We start from the raw sequence: 22,646 nt of genomic DNA on the forward strand, positions 1-22,646 counted from the left end.
TCTGGTCAAGGCAGAGTACAGAGTCTATAAGTACTGTCTTTATTCCTCTAAGCTACGATTCTCTTAAGATAGCCCAAGATCGAAGTAGCTTTTTGGGGCTGCTAAATGACAATGCTGTTACTGAGTTTGCAGACCACTAAGACCCCCGGATCTCTTCCCCACAAAGGGCTGTCTAGCCAATTGGATTCCTCTAGCCCTGTATTTGTGAAGTTGATTTTTTGAACCCAAGTGTAAAGCTTTACACTGTTGGCATGCATGCTTGTCAAAAGTGTTTATTTTGAGAACGTTTCAGTAAACTTTTAAGTACAGCATTTATTCAGGCACAAAATCTTATAAGGAACAGAAAAAAACTATAAAACATAGTTTTGAAATGTTTTTGTGGTCTTTGAAAGTTTTTTTGTCTTTAAAAATTATATATTGTTTTATTTAGGTTAAAGTGAGAATTCTGACTGTAATAGAAAAGAGAAGGAAGCAAACCATCATACATTGTACTGAGAAATAAGAGACCTTCCCACATGGTAACTAATCCAGTCAAAATAGTTGGATACTTTGGTGTAAACGCCAGGGAATTCAGGTTTTCCACAATTTTCACCCCAGCTCACAATGCCCCAAACATAATGCATGTTGTTGGAATTCATACAGACTAAGGGCCCTCCAGAATCTCCTTTACAGGCATCTATAGAACCATCATCTGTTCCTGAACAGAAGAAAAAGAAAAAAATCAATGCACCTGTTTTATTCTCATTTGAAAATTATGACCCCATCCTCACAATGCACAGGGATTTACACTTTCTCTTACACTGCCCAGCCAGGATGGAAGGTGTTGGCCTTTTGCTTACGTATTCCATCTGGGACCATAATCTCCTAGTTCATATTTCTGAATTTGAAGCATCTGAAGTATTACTAAAAGCTGTCTGTACAACAAACCCATGTAGGATGTAGTGTTATTCACAGATACAAAGGCTGAGGCTCAGAGAGAGGAAATGGCTCATCTATGGTCACAAAGTTGATAAATGCTGGTTGCATCTAGAAGCTTTGTAGTTACTAGTGCAACTCAAGTTTTCTGCCACTAAGTCCAGTGCTCTCTCTAACGTAGAGCTTCTCCCCCCAAAAGCTGGGCGTTCCTAACTTCCTACTCACTTCTCCATCTTGGCAAATGCTATACCCCTACCTGCTGGCTCTCCTTGCTTTAGACAGAAGTTTGAGGCTGCGTCAATAACCTTGAAGGGCTCCAGCACTGCATTCTGGGTCTAGGGATTCTCTGGGTAAGGAGATACCTTCTTTTTCTCTCTTTTACTCCCGATCTAAGAAGCAGCCCATATCCTCTTCCTCCCATCCTCATGGCTCTCTAGCACCTAGCAGAGTGACTTATGGATACTAATAGCAGGAGCTGGCATTTATATAGTGCTTTGAGGTTTGTAAAGTACTTTACAAATATTATCTCATTTGATCCTCACAACAACCTTTGATGTAGGTGCTATTATAGCCCTATTTTACAAATCAGGAAACTGAGGCTGACAGAAGTTAAGTGACTTACCTACGGTCACACAACTAGTAAAAGCCAGGATTTGAACTCAGGTCTTCCTGCCTGAGTCTGGCACTCTATGCACTATGCCACCTACCTGCTTCTCAAATGAGCTTAATAAATGTTTGAATTAAATTGCACTGAAACCTTTATTAGGCTGTAGTCTACAAACTAAGATGGCAGTTCCTCTGGCTCACCATAGAACATTGAGAGTTTCTTGTCCATATGACCATATTTGCAAATATTTTGATTGAGGACTTCAGAAAGCTTTAAAATAAGCTGAACTAGCAGACTGAGAGCCAAGCTTTAGATCACTGTCTTTAAAAAGCAGTAGGGACAGCATATGGTAATATAGTAATCCATTCTGCATCTGGTTCCCAGTCTGGTTTCAACTCCTTGGAACAAGATGCCTGTCCCAGGATGAGTTTATCACCTCTAATCTTATTACCATGCTGTAGTTTGTTGTTTTTTTTTTTTACTAATTTATTTTAAACTTAAATATACGATAAAAAAAGAAACATATTATAAACTTAAATACAAATTAAGAAAAGAAAAAAAAGCATTTCCATGTATACAACAGAACATAAGAGAGGACTCAAAATATATAGCAATAAATTTCCATTTCAAGAAAGCCTGTCCAATAAATACTACACATTGTGTTCAGAACTATCCATATTTTCTGCGTCCTTGTAAGTTTTCTTTTGTTCTCTGCTGTGCACTTTTTACTTTGTTCTTTTCTCCCCCTTCTGCCCCGCCCCGGCTAAAATTAAACATGGGTAGATATATAGACATAGATATATGTCTATATATCTATACACACATATTATACATATACACACATACATATAGATATCTATAATCATACTTCTATATAGACATACACATTCACATGCATCTATGTAAGACTGTACCATACTTGTTTGTCCTGTTTCTCTAAGAGTGCATAACGTCTTCTTTCAGAGGTCTAAGTCTTTCCATATTTTTCTAAGTCCACCAACTCATCCTTTCTTATATCACAGCAATATTCCAATCTCATACTGTCTAGTGACTTTAGACAATCTAAAACAATACTGATGAATAGCGCTGACATGCAGTATAGTTTCCCTACTTTTCTTTTTTGGTCAAATCTATTTTAGCTGTAACTTTGTGTGAGCACACTCTAGTCTTGGCTGACACCACCTCCCTTGCCTCTCTCCCCCTTACTGGAGGGCAGAGTATCGAACTCCTCCCAAAGCCTTCTCTTATAAAGGGAAGACACTGGTGTCTGAACTCTCTCCCTTTGCCTGTGCCACCTCAAATGACAAGATGCCCCTGATGTCTTGTCCCTCCCTTTCCACTCCCCCCACCCTTTCTTGCCTCTTTTTTGGTGGGTTACCTCCTTTTTTAGATTGTAAGCTCCTTGAGGACAGGGGCTGTTTTCCTTCTTGTGAATTATATCCTCAAAGCCTGGCACACAGTAGGTGTTTCATAAATGTTTATTAGACTGGACTGGATTAGTACTCAAGGTAAGCAGATACATGTAGAGAGAAATAACCAAGAAGCCATTCAGTGCTTACCTGCACATATCATTTCCTTCTCATAAAAGCGATTTGCATAATATTTAGAACAGTTGCCTATCAGCTGGACTTCACCCCATTTGAGCTTAAAAATATTTTTTTCCACTACAAAAAAAAAAAAAAAGAAACAAGTGTTTTTGTGGACAGTTGACAAACATAAAGGAATACAAGTTCTCTCAACTTAACAGAACACAAAAGAAATAAATCTTTGGGTATATAGTACAGGGAATGGGACCAGGCCTTGGATTTCATTGGGACAGGGAACTTCTGGGTAAGGAAACTCCCTCTCCTGAAGCAAAGCACCACCTTCTCTGAAACATGAAGTTAAATAGCTCACTCAGGATCAGGCCCACCTACCCAGCCTTCAGACCAGGTCCTCACTGCTCGGAGCCCAGCTCCCTTTCCACCTTCAGAGTTATTCATCATCTGTGAAATGAGGGGTGGGTCTAAGAGGACCTCCGAGTCTCATGATATCCCATTAGTCAGTTTTAGCCGCACACTCCAGCCAGGTTTCTCTGTTTTCACTCTAACATGAAGAATGACATTTAAGGGGATGTTGTGGGCCCTCGCTTTCACAGCATTAAGTGGTCACGCCAGTGTATTAGGGTTTCTTTACGCCGGCTGTTGTTCAGTCATGTCCTATTCTTCTTCGTCACCTCATTTGGAGTTTTTAATATTAGACAGGCTTGCTGTTTCCTTCTCCAGCTCATTTTACAGATGAGGAAACTGAGGCAAACAGGGTGAAGTGACTTGCTCGGGGTCACACAGCTAGTATCTGGGGGCAGATGTGAAGTTGGGAAGATGGCTCTTCCTGACTCCAGGCCTGGCACACTATCCACTGCACGACCTGGCTGCCCCCAACACCTGGGCTTCTTTGTTATTTATATGCCTCCGTTAAATGAAGAAGGGTTGCTGGACACTGGTACTAATGGTAAGGAAAAGCTAATGGGAACAGAGGCCCAAGCATTAGAAAAAGCTCCCTCGGGGTGGCTAGATGGCCCAGTGAACAGAGCACTGGCCCTGGAGTCAGGAGGACCTGAGTTCAAATCTGACCGTTACTAACCATGTGACCTTGGGCAAGTCACTTAACCCCAATTGCCCTGCCTTCTCCCCTCTAAAAAAAAGCAAAAGCTCCCTCAAGACCTCAGGGCGTTTCTGGAGCCCTGAATGGGAGAATTGAGCAGCCTGCTCTGGGACAGCAAGCCTGGAGGGAAGACCACCGACTCTGGAAATATTAAAAAAAATTTTTGAGGAATACATTTCTTTTTGTCTTCTCTCTGTACTTTCACATGTGTGTATGACTCTTTGCTTCACAGAAAGCCTCTTTCTTTCAGGATTAGCTCATGCACAGTCTGGTGTGTGGGGCCTTTCCTGGACCATCACCCGCTGGTGCCCTTCCTTCCAAACTCCTTGTATACGTTTATATACGTTTGCATTTACTTACTTTATGATTATGCCGCATTTATTCATATGTAGAGATGTCTCCCTCATCAGAACTTAAGCTTCCTGCGCATGGTAGGTTTTATTTTATTCTTTATATATTTTATTTTATTCTTTATATATCTGTATCCCCAGTGCATAGAATATAATGGGTATTTAATAAATATGAGTTTGTATATATTTGAATATTTTAAAAACCTTCTCTATGTTTCTCCAATACCTGCAGCAGTCCCTGATCATTTTATATCTCACTGCAAGAATAACCCTGTAACATGCCCTTTAGTGCTGAAGAGATGTGTACAACCTGAAGAGCTGAACAACAACTTCTAGCATTCTAACAGCATTTTTCCTCCTTGATGAATGGTAGGTTGTCTACAATATAAAACTTATTTTCTGCATAGCTGTCATCCCCTCGTAAGTTGTTTAATAAATAGCACACAAAATACCTTCATTTCGTCCTAAGCCAGAAACAAAGCACTTATCACCAGGCCTGAAGAGGTACTTGGACCAGGGCACACAGGCAGGGATGGCATTCTCCAGCTTACACGTAGTCTTGGTTTGGTGTTTTTTCAGTTCTATTAAAGCAATGTCGTTCTGATAGGTGGCCCCACTGTAGTCTTCGTGGATTATCACACGATTTACCCTGTGGATTCCAGCTCCACTGTTAAGTTTTATCCAGTCTAGTAATCCTGTCCATACTTGGTACCGATGTGCTACATTTTTTCTACCAGAAAAAATGGAAAATATTTACTACAGTATACAAACATGTAGTACCGGGTTACCTCAGTCTTCCCTTTTTAAAGAAGGCTTTTTTTTTTCATATTTCCCAAATGTCCTCTCTCTTCATTAGCTCTGAGACCATGGCTGTCATTATGTGGGATACAGCTTTAAAAGACACCCCTTTCCCTTGCTTTCTCAATTGGGGGAGGTTGGAGGGAGGGAGAGATGACTGACTTTCATTGACTGGCATCAGAGCACAAATGATGTAGTCCATATTGTCTCTTCATAGCCTCAAAATAATAATAATAGTAGCAGTAGTAGTAGCTCACACATATACATCTGTGTGTATATCTGTATATATACATGTACAGATATATATGAGAGAGAGCGTGAGCGCTTTAAGGCTTACAAAGTGCCAACCCTCTTACACATGAGAGAAATGGAGCTACACTGAAGTGAAGTCCCCAAAGCCTTCCCTTGGATCTCGCCCCTTGGCAGCGTGTAGACTCTCTATGTGTTCTTAACCTTTTCTGTGTCATGGACATCTCTGGCAGTCTGGTCAAGTCACCAAACATTTATTAGGTGCCAACTGTGTGCCCGGTGCTGAGGATACATAGAAAGGCCAAAGACAGTCCCTGCCCTTGAGGAGCTCAGTCTAGAGGGGGATACCACAAGAAAACAACTGGAAACACCCAGAAGACACATAGAAGGTAGACTGAAGGCAGTCTCTGAGGGAAGGCACTAGTACTGAGGGAAACCTGAACAGAAGGGGGGATGGTGCTGAGTCTTGGAAGGAGCCAGGGAAGGCAGGAGGCAGAACCAAGGGCAGAAAGCGTTCTGGGGCAGGGGTGTGCTCAAGTCCACTTGTGCCAGCTCCCTAGAACAGATTGTTAAATTGTCACGATGGCCATTTTATGCCTCAGAAATCGGCAAATCCTACAAACCAGGACTGGATTGAGTGTTTTGTTGGTTGCTCTAGACTTAAGAAAGTGATGGGGAAAAGGTGAATAATGCAAATTAAATTTAAAAAGTATGTTATGGGTAATTTTTTTTTAAAGATATGGTTGTTAAATATTTATGATTATAAGCAATGAAAAGACATAGGGTCTGGAGATGAGGGTCATTTGTAAGTCTGGTGAAACCTATGGGTCCTTTCTTAGAATAATGTTTTTAAATGCATAAAATGCATGGGTTTACAAAAGAAAGAGATTAGACCAAAATACAATGATCAAAATAAATGTTTTTTAAAATTCATGGCCCCAGGTTAAGAACCCCTGCTGCAGAGTTTGTCTGGGACACCGGATATATCTACTAATCATGAGGAGGTAATACATTCTTGATTTTGCAATGATTTTTTTTCAGTTGCACATAGATACGCCTCTCTTCTGCCATCATCTATTTTAACCTAATTTCATTGCTCTATGAAAAGAATGGTATTAAAACTGTTTTTACCTGACACAATGTGCAGCGGTCAGCACCCAACAGCCACCAATATAGACTCCTCCACAGTGGATTTTGTCACCTTCTTTAATTGTCACCTGCCATGGGAATTCCCCCTACAAAAGACATCTGGAGAGTTACAGCTGCAGTGACATGGGGCATTTAGTGGTGCAACCCCTCCAGTTCCCAGGGGCATCTTCTTTATGAGACCCTCAGCTCTCTGGTGCATGCCCTTCCCAGATTTCTTTCCCAATCTAGGCTGTTCTAAAGAAATCTACATGGTAAAGACCCTTTATTCGAATATGTCCTAGGATTTTAAGAAGTTCCTTAATTCTTCCTCCTCCTTCAACACCCACTGATCATTTGGTTATTCTCCTGGCACAATAAAATTGTGTATGTAATATATGTAATGCTATGCAAATATGATAATAATTACATATAATTTCCCTCCACAATCTCTCTCGCATTTCTCTGCTTCTCTCAATATATGCAGCATCTACAATTCCTTACTACTTCTAGGTTGGACTATTTTAATAGTCCCCTAAATATTCTCCCTTCCTTCAGTCTTTTTCTTCTTCAATACATATTTTATATAGCTGCTAAACTCATGTTCCTAAAATATAGATGAACCATGTCATCCTCTGACTAAAAAACTGTTCAATGGGGGCGGCTAGGTGGTGCAGTGAGTAAGAGCACTGGCCCTGGAGTCAGGAGACCCAGGATTGGGTTCTGGTCTCAGATACTTAACACCCACACAAAAAAACTAGCTGTTGTAACCTTGGGCAAGTTACTTAACCACAATTGCTTTAAAAACAAAACAAAAACAAACAAAAAAAAAATACTGTTCAATGGCTCTCTTACTGCCTCTGGGATAAAACATAAAACCCCACTTTGGGCACATGAAGCCCTCACTTACTTCTGGCTCCCATCCACCTTTCCCATCTTAATTTCTGTCACTTCTCATCCTCTGCGTTCTCTGTCTCACCTAACCTGCCTGGTGACCTGTACATGACATCCCCTCTCCTGACTCCATGACGATGTGCCAGCGGTCCCCTGTGTCTTCAGTGCTCTCTGCTCCCCTCCCTTCCTTCCATCAAAATTCAGCATTGCAGCCATGTCCTACATACAACTTTCCCTCATTCTCCAGTCATTAGCACTCTCCCCCTTTTGAAATTACTTTGTATTTACTTAATAGTATTGATGAGTGCGGGCATTTGGAGAGCTCCTTAGGTCTGTGTAAGTGTGCTACTTATGTCTGATCTTGTGTATTCTGTGTCTCTCTCACAGACTACAAGCCTCCTGAGGACAGGGACTATTCCTTTGTTGTTTCTGAATAGCCCCCACACTAGGCAAGGCCTTCGTATTTGTTGAATTGAATTAAATTACCTTAGTTGCAATCTGTCCTCCTACAATTCGCTTCCTTCGAACATGTGTGTTGTTTCTAACACCACAGTTTAATTTGGGTAAAAGAGACTTCAATAATTTTCTGTCTTTCAGGGAAAAAAGATCATAGCATTATCAAGATTAAATATATGACTATTAGATATGACTATACAGTCATCAGTTGATTATCCCCACTCCTGGAAGGGATTAGAATCACAGGTAATGCAATGCTATTATATTAACAAATTATATTTGGATTTTCAGGATATTACGTAATATTACAGAGGTTAAATTCTCAATTTAGTTTTTCTTGGTCGAGATTTCACATTTAATTTTTTAATAACAAACTAAGACTCAGGTCTGCACAACCCGCAACATATAGGTCACTTGCTGCACCCGAAGGGTTTTGAGTGGCCAGTGAAAAATGTAGAGGAAAACATCCTTTGTGTGTAGAGGAAATCCTTTGGCTTGCTGCAAGTGACCTGAGGGTCATAAGCAGTCTACAGGCTGAGGGTTGTGCAGGCCTGCACTAACTGATGGGAGAGGAAGATGGCTTGGAAAAAGTACTGGTGACAGAAAAAATCTAGACTAGGATTAAAAACATAATCCCCTTGTAGATAATAGAGAATTGACTCTACTTACATTGTACAATACCACTAGTATGGCCAGGTTTTAGGGCATTAAAGACATTACTTCATTAGCCTAAGGATGACCTGAGGTCATCAGACATAAATCTCAAAAAAAAAAAGGGGGGGGGTGAGCTCTGTGACTAAAAGCTTCTTGTTTTAAGATAAACTGCTCCGTGTGGCTGAATCCGATGCCAATGTCTATTTCAGAAGCAATTCGGTTTTAAACTGTAAAGATGACAGACTGAGAGTGGCATTACTTTGTAAAGATATGGGCCTAGTTAGAGTATTCAGATGGAAACAAACACTGTTCTGGAATTATCATACAACAATGACACAACAGCTAACATTTATATGGTGCCCACTACCTGCTTGGCACTTTGCTGAGCCATTTATAATTGTTATTTCATCTGATCCTCACAACAACCCTGGGAGGTGGGTGCTGTCATTATCCTCATTTTACAGGTGAGGAAACTGAGGCAAATAGAGGTTAAATGATTTGCCCAGGCTAATATAGCTAGTAAGTGTCTGAGGCTGGATCTGAATTCGTGTCTTCCTAATTCCATGCCTGGCACTCTACCCACCATATCACCTAGCTGCCAGAATTAAGAAAGGTATGTGGTATGTCCTATTATTTATTCAGAAATTATGGAAAATAGAATCTTACCTCTGGAAGGGACCTTAGGCGTCATCTAATCTGACCTCTTTGCTTTACAAATGCAGAAACTGAGGCTCTGTTAAGGAAAAGGACTTGACCAAGAGCACACCATTTCTAATGAAAGCACTGAAATTAGAAGTCAGGCTTCCTGATGACCAGACCCAGTGTTTTTTCTATTATGTTGTTGCCATATAAAAAGGAACTCTAGTTGTTTCAGCATCAGGACTCTGGTCAGAAATAATTCCAATTTTTCCCAATTTTGAAACATAATGGCATACACATATATTACAGAGAAAAGCAGACTTCCAAAGGGAATGAACATCTTTGCCTTTCCAAATACATCTGGGTTAAAGCTCACTATGTCTGATCAAAAATATATGTGCGACTTGGCAAAACCTAGAACAAAGAGAAACTCTTGACTAAAAACAACTATTTTCATTTCTCAATCTGTTACATAAAAGGGGGGTAGGATTGGGTTTGTGAGATCATTAGAATAAGGAACTCCCTAGGAGAGGAAATACTCTACCAAACCAGGTCAGCACTTTCTCCACAACAGCAGTCTTAGAGAGTTGCCTAGACATTGTGATTGTCCAGGGCCGACTGGCAGGGCGCTAACCTGGGTCTTCATGGCATCAAGACTGGTGCTCTCTGCCACCCCACATTGTCTCTACACAAAAGCTCACTTAGTAATAAGAAGCAGTTGTTAGGATTAAACTACCAGAGGTCATCATCACCTCTGGCTGTTTTTTGTTTTATGGTTTCGCTTTTTGGTAGGGTAGGAAAAAGCAGTTAAGTGCAGAGATATTTTTGTCTTTCTTTATTAAATAGATCAAGGGGGCAGCAGACTGCTGGGCCTGGAGTCAGGAAGACTCATTTTCATAAGTTCAAATCTGGCCTCAGACACTTCTTAGTGTGATCCTGGGCAAGTCACTTACCCTGTTTGCCTCAGTTTCCTCATCTGTAAAATGAGGTGGAGAAGGAAATGGCAAAGCACCCCAGTATCTTTGCCAAGACAACACCAAATGAGGTCACAAAGAGTCAGACACGACTGAAAACGACTGAACAACAATGACAAATCAAGCATTGTAGTCTTGGAAAGTAAGGATGATAACAGCATAACCTCCCAGAGTTGCTGTGAGGATCAAATGACATCATATTTGTAAAGTGCTTCAGAAACTTTAAGGCAGTGGCCTTCTAGGTCCTTGGGTGCGGCCTTTTAACCGAGTCCAAGTTTTACAGAACAAACCCTTTTATGAAGGGGCCTCACTTGAGGACCTAGAGGGACACAGGTTCCCCACCCCTGCCTTAAAGCACTATGTAAATGTGAGTTATTATGATCTTTGCTATCGGTAGTGGGGCAGGCCTTTGTCTTACCTCACCTGATTTTATATTTAAGAAAAAGGAACCTCTGTAGCTGATTTATGGGAAGACAAAGGCAAGAACTGCACTGCAAGGAGGTGGGCAGAGGCTGAATTCTGCCTCAGCAGAGGGAGAACACAAAGAGATGACAGATCCATCCAAGATTCAAAGCAATATAAATCCATCCAGTCATTCATTGCTATCAACAAGTGCATGCCCGTGACAGATAATGAATATACACAGCTTGACCAATAAGCAACAAGCAGAAAGTTTTAAATAACTTACCTTCATCCATATTAGCACTCAATATTTCAGCTTGTTCCACTAAAAAGAGATTCAGATTGATTTGCACATTTTAGTCACAATTAAATGAAAATCAGATCATTTAAAGTTTAATACTCTACACATTTTGTAGCTTCATTATGAGTTTCCTGCAAACTCATATTCTCTTAAAAACAAAACTGAAACAGTCTTTCACCTTCATTCCTCGTCTACAGAAGGCAAAATCTGTGCAGTTCAAGATGATTACCTAGAAGTTATGATGACTTTGGACAAGAGGATCATCACTTTAGAGGTCCCCAATCCAGTCCACTCATTTCACAGATGAGGAAACTGAGGCCCAGAGAGATTCAGTGATTTGCCCAAGGCTCACAGTAACCAAGTCTGGTGCCCTGGTTTTAATATCACAATAGACAGATGGAATAGGTTATCACCTTTGTTGGGAGACAATGCCCTTTTCTAAGCTACCATTCCAAGCTGATCTTCATGCATGTGAAAGGTGCCACCATAGCTAAATATTTGATATATGAATCATATAAACATCTCATCTTGTCTCATCTCATCTCACCAAGGGACTTTTTTGGACCAGAACCCTAATTTTGTCAGAGCGCTGACTGAAGAATTTCCTCGCTGGGAATTAATTCCCTACTCTGATGTTTTGCAGTAGTACCTCGTGGTGAGTAATTTCCTCAGTCAGTCACCTTCACAATTTACAGGGTTAGAGAGCTGTCTGGAATACTGAGATTAAGCGATTTGCTGCAAGGGAGCGGGGCATCTTCATCACAAATCCTTCTCTGATTTGTATCGTCAAATACAAAAAGCCTCCTCTAGGTGGCTCTTAGGTAGGACTCGAACCCAGGTCTTCCTGGTTTCCAGACTGCCTCACTTTCCATTATACATTTTCTCTCTGCATAAGAGAGTATATACATTTCATTTCATTGGTCAGGTATCTGGAATGCTGCAGGCAAATGTGAACTCCATCTTCTTCCTTTTATGTTCCTTTAAAATGATGAATGACAAATGAGGCAGGTAGGTAGTGCAGTGAATAGAGCACTGGACCTGGAGTCAGGAAGACCTGAGTTCAAATCTGGCCTCAGTTACCTACTAGATGTGTGACGCTGGGCAATTCACTTGACCCTCCTTGCCTCAGTTTCCTTATCTGTGAAATAAGCTCGAGAAGGAAATGGCAAAACACCCCAGTATTCTTGCCAACAAAACTCAAAAAGGGGTCATGAAAAATTGGATATGACTGAACAATAAAATGACAAGAGTTAATTTTGTGTCTACTGTGATATTTTAGAACATTACAATGCCAGCATGAGGTTCAAATGTCTAATATGCACTGTTCAGTTATGTCCCACAAGGCAGGTACAAAAGTAGAAATGGTGGAGTCCCAAAGGACAATAGCACTGCCATGAGGCCACCTTGCTTCCTCATTCACCTATGTTCTCTGGGGGAGACTGTTGCATGCACCTTATTATCTGTGATGGGGATTTTGGGCTTCTGAGGCACTATTGAGAGCTTGAAGGGGACTCACTAGTACTTTCCTGGACTAAAACCCAATCTTGACAAAGGCATCATGAGAAACACAGAAACTCAGAGTTGGAAGGGACCTTGGAGGCCATGCAGGCCAAAGCAGGCCTGAATGAAAATCCCCTCTTTGTCAGACAGAGTATCATAGATTTAGAGCTAGAAGGTACCTCAGAGGTGATCAAATCCAAACCCCTCATTTTGCAGATGAGGAAAATGAGGCCCCCAGAGTCTAGGTGACTTAGGATTTTAGAATCATAGCTCCAGAGCTGGCAGGGACATTGGAGGGGATGGAGTCCAATCCTAAAGTCACCCAGGTGAGAAGCAGCAGGTCTGGGATCTTGAAATCCAGTGCTCATTGCCTTGTAGCACACACTATGTCAGATAAGTAGTCAGCCAGCCTTTGCTTGGAGATCCCTAACACCTCCAGGCTACTTCTGGAGGCTCTGAAGGTTAGCAAGCTCTTCCTCACACCAAGTCTGAAGTGGCCTCTTTGCTCCTAGTCATTGGTTGTTGCCCCACGAAGTTTTTTTTTTAAACTATTGCTTACTCTAAAACCAAGTTAATTTTATAGGAAGGAATTACAAACAGATCATATCCCTTTTTAAAAATTCTATACTCAGGGTGGCTGGGTGGCACAGTGAATGGAGCACCGGCCCTGGAGTGAGAAGGACCTGAGTTCAAATCCAGCCTCAGACACTTGACACTTACTAGCCTTGTGACTTTGGGCAAGTCACTTAACCTCCCAACTGCCCTTCAAAAAGGAAAAAAAAATTCTATATTCATGGGTATCAAATCCACATAGAATTTTTTATTCTAAATGAAAGTAATGATACTTTACCTTGGACTTCATGTTCAGAATTTCTAGCGCCTGGAAAAAAAAAAAAACCAGTGAGAGATCAATACAATGAAGAGAATACCGAACAAGAAGCCATATAGTACTGCTGGTAGCTAAAAATGTACATATTTTAGTATGTCGAGTCAAATCATGCTCAGATACAGCAAACAATGGGGTTTTATACTTATGCTAAACCTGACTGCCATGGAGGGAGCAGAAAGACTCTTAATTCAGAAAGTCAAAAGCTCATGGTACACAAATCAAAGTCTAGAGCAGAGGCCTGTGCTATGATTTTCTCTAAGATCATGGTCATCCATATGACGACAGGCTGCACTTAAGCAGGGGACACCGGCCAGAAAGAACTCTCTCATGGTCTCAGACAGCAAGACTTACAGAACTGCTAATCTGCACCAATAGAGAGAGATACAGCAATGAAACCACAGTTCTAGAATAAACATACACATCCATCCATCCATATACATCTCTATCTGTATTCTGTCTACACAATTTAAAATGCTGTATAGTGTTACTCTTTCAAATACTGTATAAAATGTTGTTTCTAGTACTGTATAATAAATTATGAAGTAAATGAAATATTTACCTTGAACTTCAGAATCTGTCAAGTCCAGACAGAATGAAAAAGCAAGATAAAGTATATATTATGAGAATACAATATATAATAAATATGATAAAAAATGACCCCAATTGTAGATCATGTGGCATCATGCAAGACAGGTTTGGGAAGAAAATGCAAATAATAATATTGTTTTTATAATTGTTAAATTTTCTATGCATTTTTTTAGAATGACAAGAGAAACTATAGAATGGATTATTTGGATCAATATCAAGTCCTATTGGATGTACCTTTAGGGATGCTGTTAGCATTGCTTTAGACTAACTCTAGAAGAGTTTGGCAGAGCAATGAGTCAGATGGAGAACAGGGTCGACACAGAACCGGGGTACTCATCAGGGCCAGAGTAACAATGAATGGAGTCAAAAACCAGGTCCGACATAGGTGTAAAGCAATGAGGAGAAAGGGAAAAGCATATCCACCTACCTAATCTATCCACCTATCAAGTCTTCAGCCTCCGGCCCCTGTCTAGTCCAGAAGTTCATGATTATACTAATTATATATGCAGTTATTCCAGAAAGGGGTTGAATGTGGGAGTGTTGATAAGAATCACCAGAAATCTTGGCCAAGTCAGTTGTGTTTTGAGGGACATGTAGAATACCAGGTTTAGATTTGGATTTAGAGAAAATCCATTTTAGGCCCCAGACTTTAAAAGAACCAACAGTGACCCTTTCCCTCCTGTATCACACAAGCTAACAATCAACAAAGACAAAAACCAAAACAGTCCCTGCCCACAGGGAGCTTATGTTTTGTCAGAGGAGACTATGGAAACGTCTAAACATGTAAAAGCATCTACAAAAACATTTTTCAGGTGATTGTTTTTTTTGGCGGGGAGCAGGGAGAGACAACTGCAGTTTGGGGAAGGTCTAGAAAGCTTCATATAATGGTCACATTTGAGCTGAGCTTTGGAGGAAATCTCATTCACTCTTAGCACAGCAGAAAAGGCAGCATGGAATAGCTGTTGGGACACCTCCTGGCTGTGTGAGCCTGGCCAAGCCCTTCATCTCTCTGGGCCTCAGTGGTTTCTACAGTCTCTTCTGGTTCTGAGTCTAGGATTTCATGATCTGCTGAAGTCACTGGAGTGGTCACTGTTGTCATCTCAAGGACAGGAATGGGTCCCAGGCACTGCTTTGAGTTGGTCTCGGGTTGTGGTATGCTCTTCCCTAACATTTATATAGCACTTCAAACTTTCTAAAGTGCTTTAAAAATAATACCTCATTTTGTCCTCACAACAACCCGAGGAAGTAGGTGCTAATATTATTCCCATTTTTCAGATGAGGAAGCTGAGACAGATGACAGTTCAGTGATTTGCCCCAGGGGCACAGAGCTAGTAAATATCTGAAGCTGAATTTAAATTCACATCTTTTTGACTCAAAGGCAGAATATTTACCTTGAACTTCAGAGTGTCCCAAGTCTAGAAATAAAGCACAAACATTTCAGCCTAGCAAAGACAATTTTTTTAAATTAAATTATTTTTAAAAAGACCCCCAATGAGTATTATATATATGTCATATAGATTTATATATTCCAGTACCTTATACATTAGCAACATAACAAAATCTGTTGTACATCAAATTTATAGCCAACTTTTAACCTGCACTACTAAAATGAAGGCTATGTGACAGATAAGAGAAATCCCAGAGAAAATCCATAATCTATTTTAATCATTGTTTCTCTCCTCTTTCCCAACCCCTTCTTTACAGGAGATGCTAAGGAGTAGCTATTATTATCATAATTATTAAAAATATGAGCTGTGGAGCATTCTCTGCTCTCCCTTGCTTTTCCCTGGCAGTGCTAACAGTGAGAACTCTCTGCCTGTAGGCAAGGCCCACCGGCTGCACACAAGAAAGGTAAATCTCCCATCTGGATTTGTGAACTGCAGATGTCTTTATGTATATGACACAATGATAACGTGGCTCCTTATTTTGTAGCTAAAAGGATTTGGCTAGTTATTTCTGACAAACTAACGAAGTACATACCTACCTAAAACTTTGACTTGAGATTTTTTAAATGCTAAGAATAAAACACAAAACATCTTTGCTGGGCTTGAATGGACAAACCCAAATATTATAATTTTAACTATCAGAAATGCTGCTTTTACTGACAGGGGAAAAAAATGAAAAAAAAAATTCTTTTTGTTCCCAACCCCAGGAATCCCTCTGCCACATGGCCTGAGGATAGAAATGGCCTTAGGGCTGGCTTGAAGGGAAATGGAAGGCTATTTGAATTCCACCCACCAGCATGCTGCAATTTAAACTCTGATAATTTTGAGAAGTGAAGTTTTGCTAAGCACACTGTCATACCGGAGGTGCCAACTTCTAATTAGCACCAAAACGTCTGTAACAGTCATCCAGGCATACCTATTTTAGGCCCAGGAAGAGAAAGTTTGTAATAATTTTACTCCAATTCTCTCTCCAGTCCATGTGCAGGGAAGCAAAGAAAAGGCTGGATTTTGGCATTTCAACATTTACTTATATGCCCCTTGGACACTGGAACTATACTTTTCTGAAGTCAAGTTAACAAATCAACAAGCATATTTATTAAGTGCTTACTATGGGTCAGACCTGTGTTAAGCACTTGGGACAGAAAGACAAAAAATAGTCTTTGCTCTCTTTTCTTCTTCTTTTTTTTTTTTTTTGAGGGGGCAATTGGGGTTAAGTGACTTGCCCAAAGTCACATGGCTAGCAAGTGTTAAGTGTCTGAGGTCGAATTTGAACTCAGGTCCTCCTGACTCCAGGGCCAGTGCTCTATTCACTGTGCCACCTACCCGCCCCCAGTCCTTGCTCTCAAGAAATTCACAGTGTAATAGGGGAAATTAGGGAGCACTATAATGTATATGAATTAAGAGTCTGGGAATTCTCTCCATTAGACAGATCAAGCAGAATATCACATTGGTCTAAATATAGGTAACACCTCTCCCTTCCCAGCCTCTTCCCACTCTGATTTGGATATGGAACCCAGATTTTGAACCTAGAGCATTTGCATGTATCTTTCATTACTGGAGAGAATGGATATTCAAAGCTGACTGTCTTTAAAAGGACAGAGTAGTCAACAGAGCTTAGGAGAGGAATCTCATCTTCATTCCTTCCTTGACACAAAAAGTTCCAAACTCTCTTCTGGGAGAGACCCAATGGAGAGAGAGAACAAACTTTGGAAATCAGGAACATGATGGGGAACCAGCTTTCTCCTACATGTCTGCCTTCCAAAGTTTGTTCTCTCTCCGTGGATCTCCTCTTGAAGAGAGTCTGTGACTGTTCTCTCAAAGCAGGGAAAAGAAAATATGTCCTCTCCAAACCTCTCTGCCAACTCGACCCCTCACAAAGGCACAAAGTTTTGCGTCATCATTCTCTCCACCAGTGAAGAGAGTTTTAAGCAAATGTTCCAGTTTTGAAATCTGGGTTGCATAATAAAACAGAGGTGTGGGTTATAACTCCATTCTTGGAAGTGTAAGACACTTAGAAGCCCTTAAAATGGGAAAAGTTTTCCTGAGACCTGGTAGAATTTTGTGCCAGGTGTCTCTGAACTACTGGGATGTGTGATGGAAGACACCGTTACTCTCCCTAAAAATTCTCTCTGTATATTTGCTGGCAGCTTGACCCCAGGCTCCTTCTCGGTTTATGGATTATTCTGGGATGCTACAATGTCAGTGTGCCAAGTGGTAAAATTTCCAAAGTTTGAAATGAACAACTTCATGCTTGTTAGTCTTTCAAAGTTACTCCACAGGTTTCTCTCCAGTAGGTCAGCTTTTTTGTCTGTAATGGAGTGGTTATGAATAACCATTTTCCCCCCAGTGTATATAAATATATGTTCCTTTCAGAGATAGTTTATTTTAGAGATAAGACCTATATTCAGACCAATACAGGTAAATTATAAAGTTCTAAATTACCTTCACAATTCACTTCATCATCTCCTCTAATGCAGTCCATTTCACCATTACACTGATATTTTTTTGAAATACAAACACCTGATTTACAAAGGAAACCTCCACTTCTGCACCCTGTAAAAAATTATATATTATATATAACATATGTGTTATATATTATATATCATATAATTACATATGTGTTATATATTTTATATAGTATATTACATTTGTTTTATATATTTTATATATAGAGAGAGGGCTGTCATTTCTTAAAACTGAAGAAAATGAAATCTTAAATTGAATTTATACATTTTTTTTAATCAGGGAAGCAAGTAACCTAAATATGAATATTGACTTTGCCACTAACAAGCTGTGTAATCATAAACAGTTATTTAGTCTATCTGGTATCATGTTCTTATTCTGTAAAGTGCAAGGGTTAGATAGACACAGAGAGAGAGAGAGAGAGAGCCAGAGGTGCCTCTAGATTGATGGAGAGAAGGTACAGACTCTGGGCACGTGGGAAGGAGCTGGTACCTCAACATGGCCCCTGATTCTCAGCACTTGATCTTCTAGATACTGCTAAGGGTGAGCGAGAGATAGTTTGAGATCATTCTTACCCAAGCTGAGTTGGGATTTCATTTCAATTCTGGGTCATATAATCTTTTACTGTGTTTTTGCTTAAACCAAGCTTAAACTATATGTTATTAATATATAATTATTTATATTTATTATATAAACATATATTATTCAAATATTTAATTAATTTATTAATTAAATTATTCTTTTATTATATATTATTTATTAAATTTAAATAAATATAAAAATATATTATATAAATTAATATATTTATTATTAATATATAATTAATAAAACTATATATTAAACTATTGCTTAAACCAAGGGTGGGGAACCTGCGGCTTTGAGGCCACATGTGGGCCTTCTAGGTCCTTGGTTGCAGCCTTATTTTTTACTTTTTTTTGTCTTTATTGATTTGTTCGTTTACTTTGAGTTTACAAGATTCAGTTCCCCAGTTCTTTGAGTTTCAAATTTTCTCCTCCTCCCTCCCCTCACCCCCCAGTGGTGGCATACAATCAGGTATAGGATCTGCAGATACTTTCACATTAGACATTGGTCAGGTTATAAAGAAGGACTGTATCGCATGGAATGAACAGTGGGAAAGAGGAAACCAAACCAAACAAGAAAGAGAAAGAGAGCAGTAATTTGCTTCAATTGGGTGAAGCCTTTTGACTGAGTCTAAGTTTTACAGAACAAATCCCCAAACTAAGCCATATGAGTTCCTTGATTGACTGCTTTCTTTGACAAATAAACTTGCTTGCAGCCATGATTGTATTTTGTATAATGAAACATTTGGTGGGAGGAAAGCTGAACTGACTGAGATTATTTAAGCTGTTAGCCTCCAGCGGTGGGGTGGAACTATTTACCCCTGGAATGACTAGGTAAAGTGGCTTTTATACTAACTGTTCCCCCTAAAAAAAAATCTCACCCACAGGCTAGCTACAGATTTCTGATGTGTAATAGATATACTATAAGTCCCAGTCCAACAGCCCCCCTTGAAATTGGAGAAGGATGGTGTGAACACCCAGCCACGGGATGTGGGATGATGGTGGATATAATGGTAATGGGGATTTGAAGATCTTCCTTGCCCCTTAATAAGTGTAAGGAAATTTAAAGACCTTCCCTACTTTGAAAATAAATTCTGTCCTCTAATAAGTTCAATGTAATCACATGGAGCTTGTGGTGGGAGGAATTTGTTGAAGGGTGGAGCAGAGCCCACAGGAAGCTGTGAGTCAGAGCTAGACTAGATGGTTGGGAGGAGAGTATGTGTCCCAGGGAATCAGTCAGGCTTGTGAGTAAATATTGGTCTTATATTGTTTTTTGGGGAAGGTTAAAGGATTGGGTGGCTCTCTGTGCTGCTATGGCTTATCAACTCCTCTGCTACTATGATGGAACTGGCTTACTGGCTTTGGGATTCAGTTTTCTGGTGTCAGAATAAATGTTTGGAGAATCTGTTATATTTTGTGATTGAGCACCATGCAGGTATATTTATAGTGACTGTGGGCACTGTAAATATTGTGTTGGTGCTACAATGGACATTTCAGATCTGTCTAAAAATTCCTGTTACACATGGGCAACCTAATGTATGTCACACAGGCTGTCATACTCCTGTACCACTTCTATCTAGTGAAATATGTTTTTCAAATTAGATGTATTGTACCTTTACAACACAGTTCATCACTTTGGTCTCCACAATCATTGATGCCATCACAAGTTTTCTCCAGTGGAATGTGCTTCCCATTGACACACTCGAACGAATTGTCATTGAGGAGGTCTGCCAAGCAAAAGTTAAGAAAAACTTTAAAAATTTATTCACAAAATCCAGCCTCAGACACTTAACACTTACTAGCTATGTGACCTTGGGCAAGTCATTTAACCCCAATTGCCCTGCCTTCCCCCCTCCAAAAAGCAAAAAAATTTTTTAAAAATTTTTAAAAAATGTATTCACCTCAATGTGCCTAGATTTTCCCTTTATGTTTGGGAGTAAAAATGGGATATACATCAAGTGACAAAGTGAAAGGTGTAGGAATTTCAGTATAGTGTAGAAGCACAGGATTATACATTATAAATACGGAGCTGGAAGGGACCTCAAAGCTCATGTTGTTCAATCCATTCATTTTACAGGTGAGGAAACTGAGGCCCAGAGTGATTAAGTGGCTTAATTTTAGTAAGGATTGGAGCCAGGAATTGAACGTAGGATATCTGAATCCAAATACAGTCCTTTTTATCCGACACCACATTACCTCCAAATAATATATTAAATGTCTTCTGTGGGGTCCTACTGAAACCCCACCTGGTAGATTGTTAAAGGAGGTTTCTACTTTCTGAGGCAGACTAGGCATACTGCTAGATGATGGGATATATTAATTCTTATCCTTTCCTTTACTAAAGGTCCCTGTTTTCCCTTTCAAGTCACAATCATGTGACATTACTTCAGCTAGACCATCTGCTTGCTACAAAAATGCCAAAGCTTCTCCAAACCTTTATTCTTTCTCTAAATTTTGCCCCACTTAGGAGCTCCCAGGGACTGAGCCTCAGCACAGTGAGAAGATACTGCCAACAGGCAGCTCGCTGTATCAGGTAACCACATTAATTTGCAGTAGCAGAGTTACTGAACTATTGTTTTCTTGTCCATAAGATTCTTTAAATCTCTTGGATATAAAATGAAAGGAAGTAGCTGGCCATTACAGTAATCCACCTGGGCTAATGATATGGTCCTTCAAAGATTTAAGTACCATCCCGCCAATAAAAAAAAAAAAGCTTAAGTTGGTATTTGTACAGTAACTGAAGGCTTCTGGGAATATCTTGGAAAAAAGAAGCTATGGGAACATTAAAGAATCATATTCTTTACCCTAATTTCCATCAAAGATTAGCTCAAATAGTACTTCATATGTGGGATTCTCCTCTCCTGGTGCCCTCCTCTGTCAAGAAACATTACTTTCCAAATGTTTTTGTCTATATTTTTATACACATATGCATCTGTGTTGTCTTTCTCATGTAATAGGAGCATAGGTTCACAAAAGTATATAGTTTTGCAGAAGAAATAAAAAGCCATGTAGGTTTGCAAAGTGCTTTCTGTGTTATTTTATCTTGTCATGCCTTGACTTTTGGTCAGCTTCCTACATCACGTCTCTCCCCACTCCAATCCATCCTCCATTCAGCCGTCAAATAGATTTTCCGAAAGTGTAAGTCTCACCATGTTACCCCCCTATTCAATGAACTCTGATGGCTCCCTCCAGGATCAAATATAAAATCCTCTGTTTGACTTTTCACTATCCAACCCCATCTTACGCCCGTCTTTTACTTCACTTTCTACCCCATCTCTAGGATCCAGTGACTCTGTCCTCCTTGCTCTTTCTCACACACAACTCCTGCCTCCTAGGCTTTTTTTTTTTTTCCTGTCTGCCCCCCATACCTGGAACTCTCTTCCTTATTATCTCTACCTTCTGGCTTCCCTGTTTCCCTTCAAGTCCTGGCTAAAGTCTCACCTTCTGCACAAAAAGGCTTTCCCAGGCCTCTTTAATCTTAGTGCCTTCCCCCTGGGACAGCTAGGTGGGTGTCGGAGTGCACAGAGGAAGCCAGGAAGACTCATCTTCCTGAATTCATATCTGGCCTCAGACACTTACTAATTGTGTGACCCAGAGCAAGTCACTTAACCCTGTTTGCCTCATACATAAAATGAGCTGGAGAAGGAAATGGCAAACCACTCCAGTATCTTTGCCAAAAAAAACCCCAGACAGACTCATGCAGAGCTGGACACAACTGAAACATTAAATAACATCACCCCCCAGGAGCATGTGCGCTCCTTGAGGGTTGAACTGTTTTTGCCTCTCTTTGTACCTTTTGCAGTTAGCACAATGCCTGGCATATAGTAGGAGAATGGTAATTGTTGGTTGAATGGCTGACTGATTTATGGGAACAGCAACTGTTTAATTTTCTTCGTATATACAGGAGCAGGACAGTCCTAGGCCCACAATAGTAAGTGTATAAATTCTTCTTGATTAACTTCTGAAATTCAGAGGTTATTTCAATTATTATCTCATTTGACCCTCAAAACAACACAAAGAGGTAGGTGCCCATTTTGTAGCCATTTTACAAATGAGATGAACAGAAGTTAAGTGATTTGTCCAGGGTCACATTGCTGGTAAGTATCTGAGGCTCAAGACCCAGAGCTCTGTCCACTGAACCACCTAGCTGCCCTTAAATCAAGGGCTAGGGGT

The 22,646-nt window shown here is 40.1% G+C and overlaps 1 protein-coding gene across 2 annotated transcripts in view; it reads right to left on the reverse strand.

The window, feature by feature from the left end:
• Window positions 1-292: 292 nt before the first annotated feature.
• Window positions 293-22,646, reverse strand: part of CFI (complement factor I) — a 49,988-nt gene continuing 27,634 nt past the window's right edge. For both annotated transcript variants that reach the window (XM_069095108.1, XM_069095101.1), the window contains 10 exons: window positions 20,087-20,200; window positions 17,872-17,982; window positions 15,376-15,399; window positions 13,358-13,387; window positions 10,993-11,031; window positions 8,068-8,171; window positions 6,694-6,797; window positions 4,968-5,245; window positions 3,082-3,186; window positions 293-697 (listed from right to left, as the gene is read on the reverse strand). In XM_069095108.1, the coding sequence (XP_068951209.1) occupies window positions 480-697; window positions 3,082-3,186; window positions 4,968-5,245; window positions 6,694-6,797; window positions 8,068-8,171; window positions 10,993-11,031; window positions 13,358-13,387; window positions 15,376-15,399; window positions 17,872-17,982; window positions 20,087-20,200 (1,127 nt within the window). In that variant the 3' untranslated portion in view covers window positions 293-479. The remainder of the gene's footprint in view (window positions 698-3,081; window positions 3,187-4,967; window positions 5,246-6,693; window positions 6,798-8,067; window positions 8,172-10,992; window positions 11,032-13,357; window positions 13,388-15,375; window positions 15,400-17,871; window positions 17,983-20,086; window positions 20,201-22,646) is intronic.

This window comes from Petaurus breviceps, unplaced genomic scaffold, assembly GCF_028583685.1.
Source record: "Petaurus breviceps papuanus isolate PSGF00001 unplaced genomic scaffold, PetGlider_PUasm1.0 126, whole genome shotgun sequence".
NCBI classification, from domain to species: domain Eukaryota; kingdom Metazoa; phylum Chordata; class Mammalia; order Diprotodontia; family Petauridae; genus Petaurus; species Petaurus breviceps.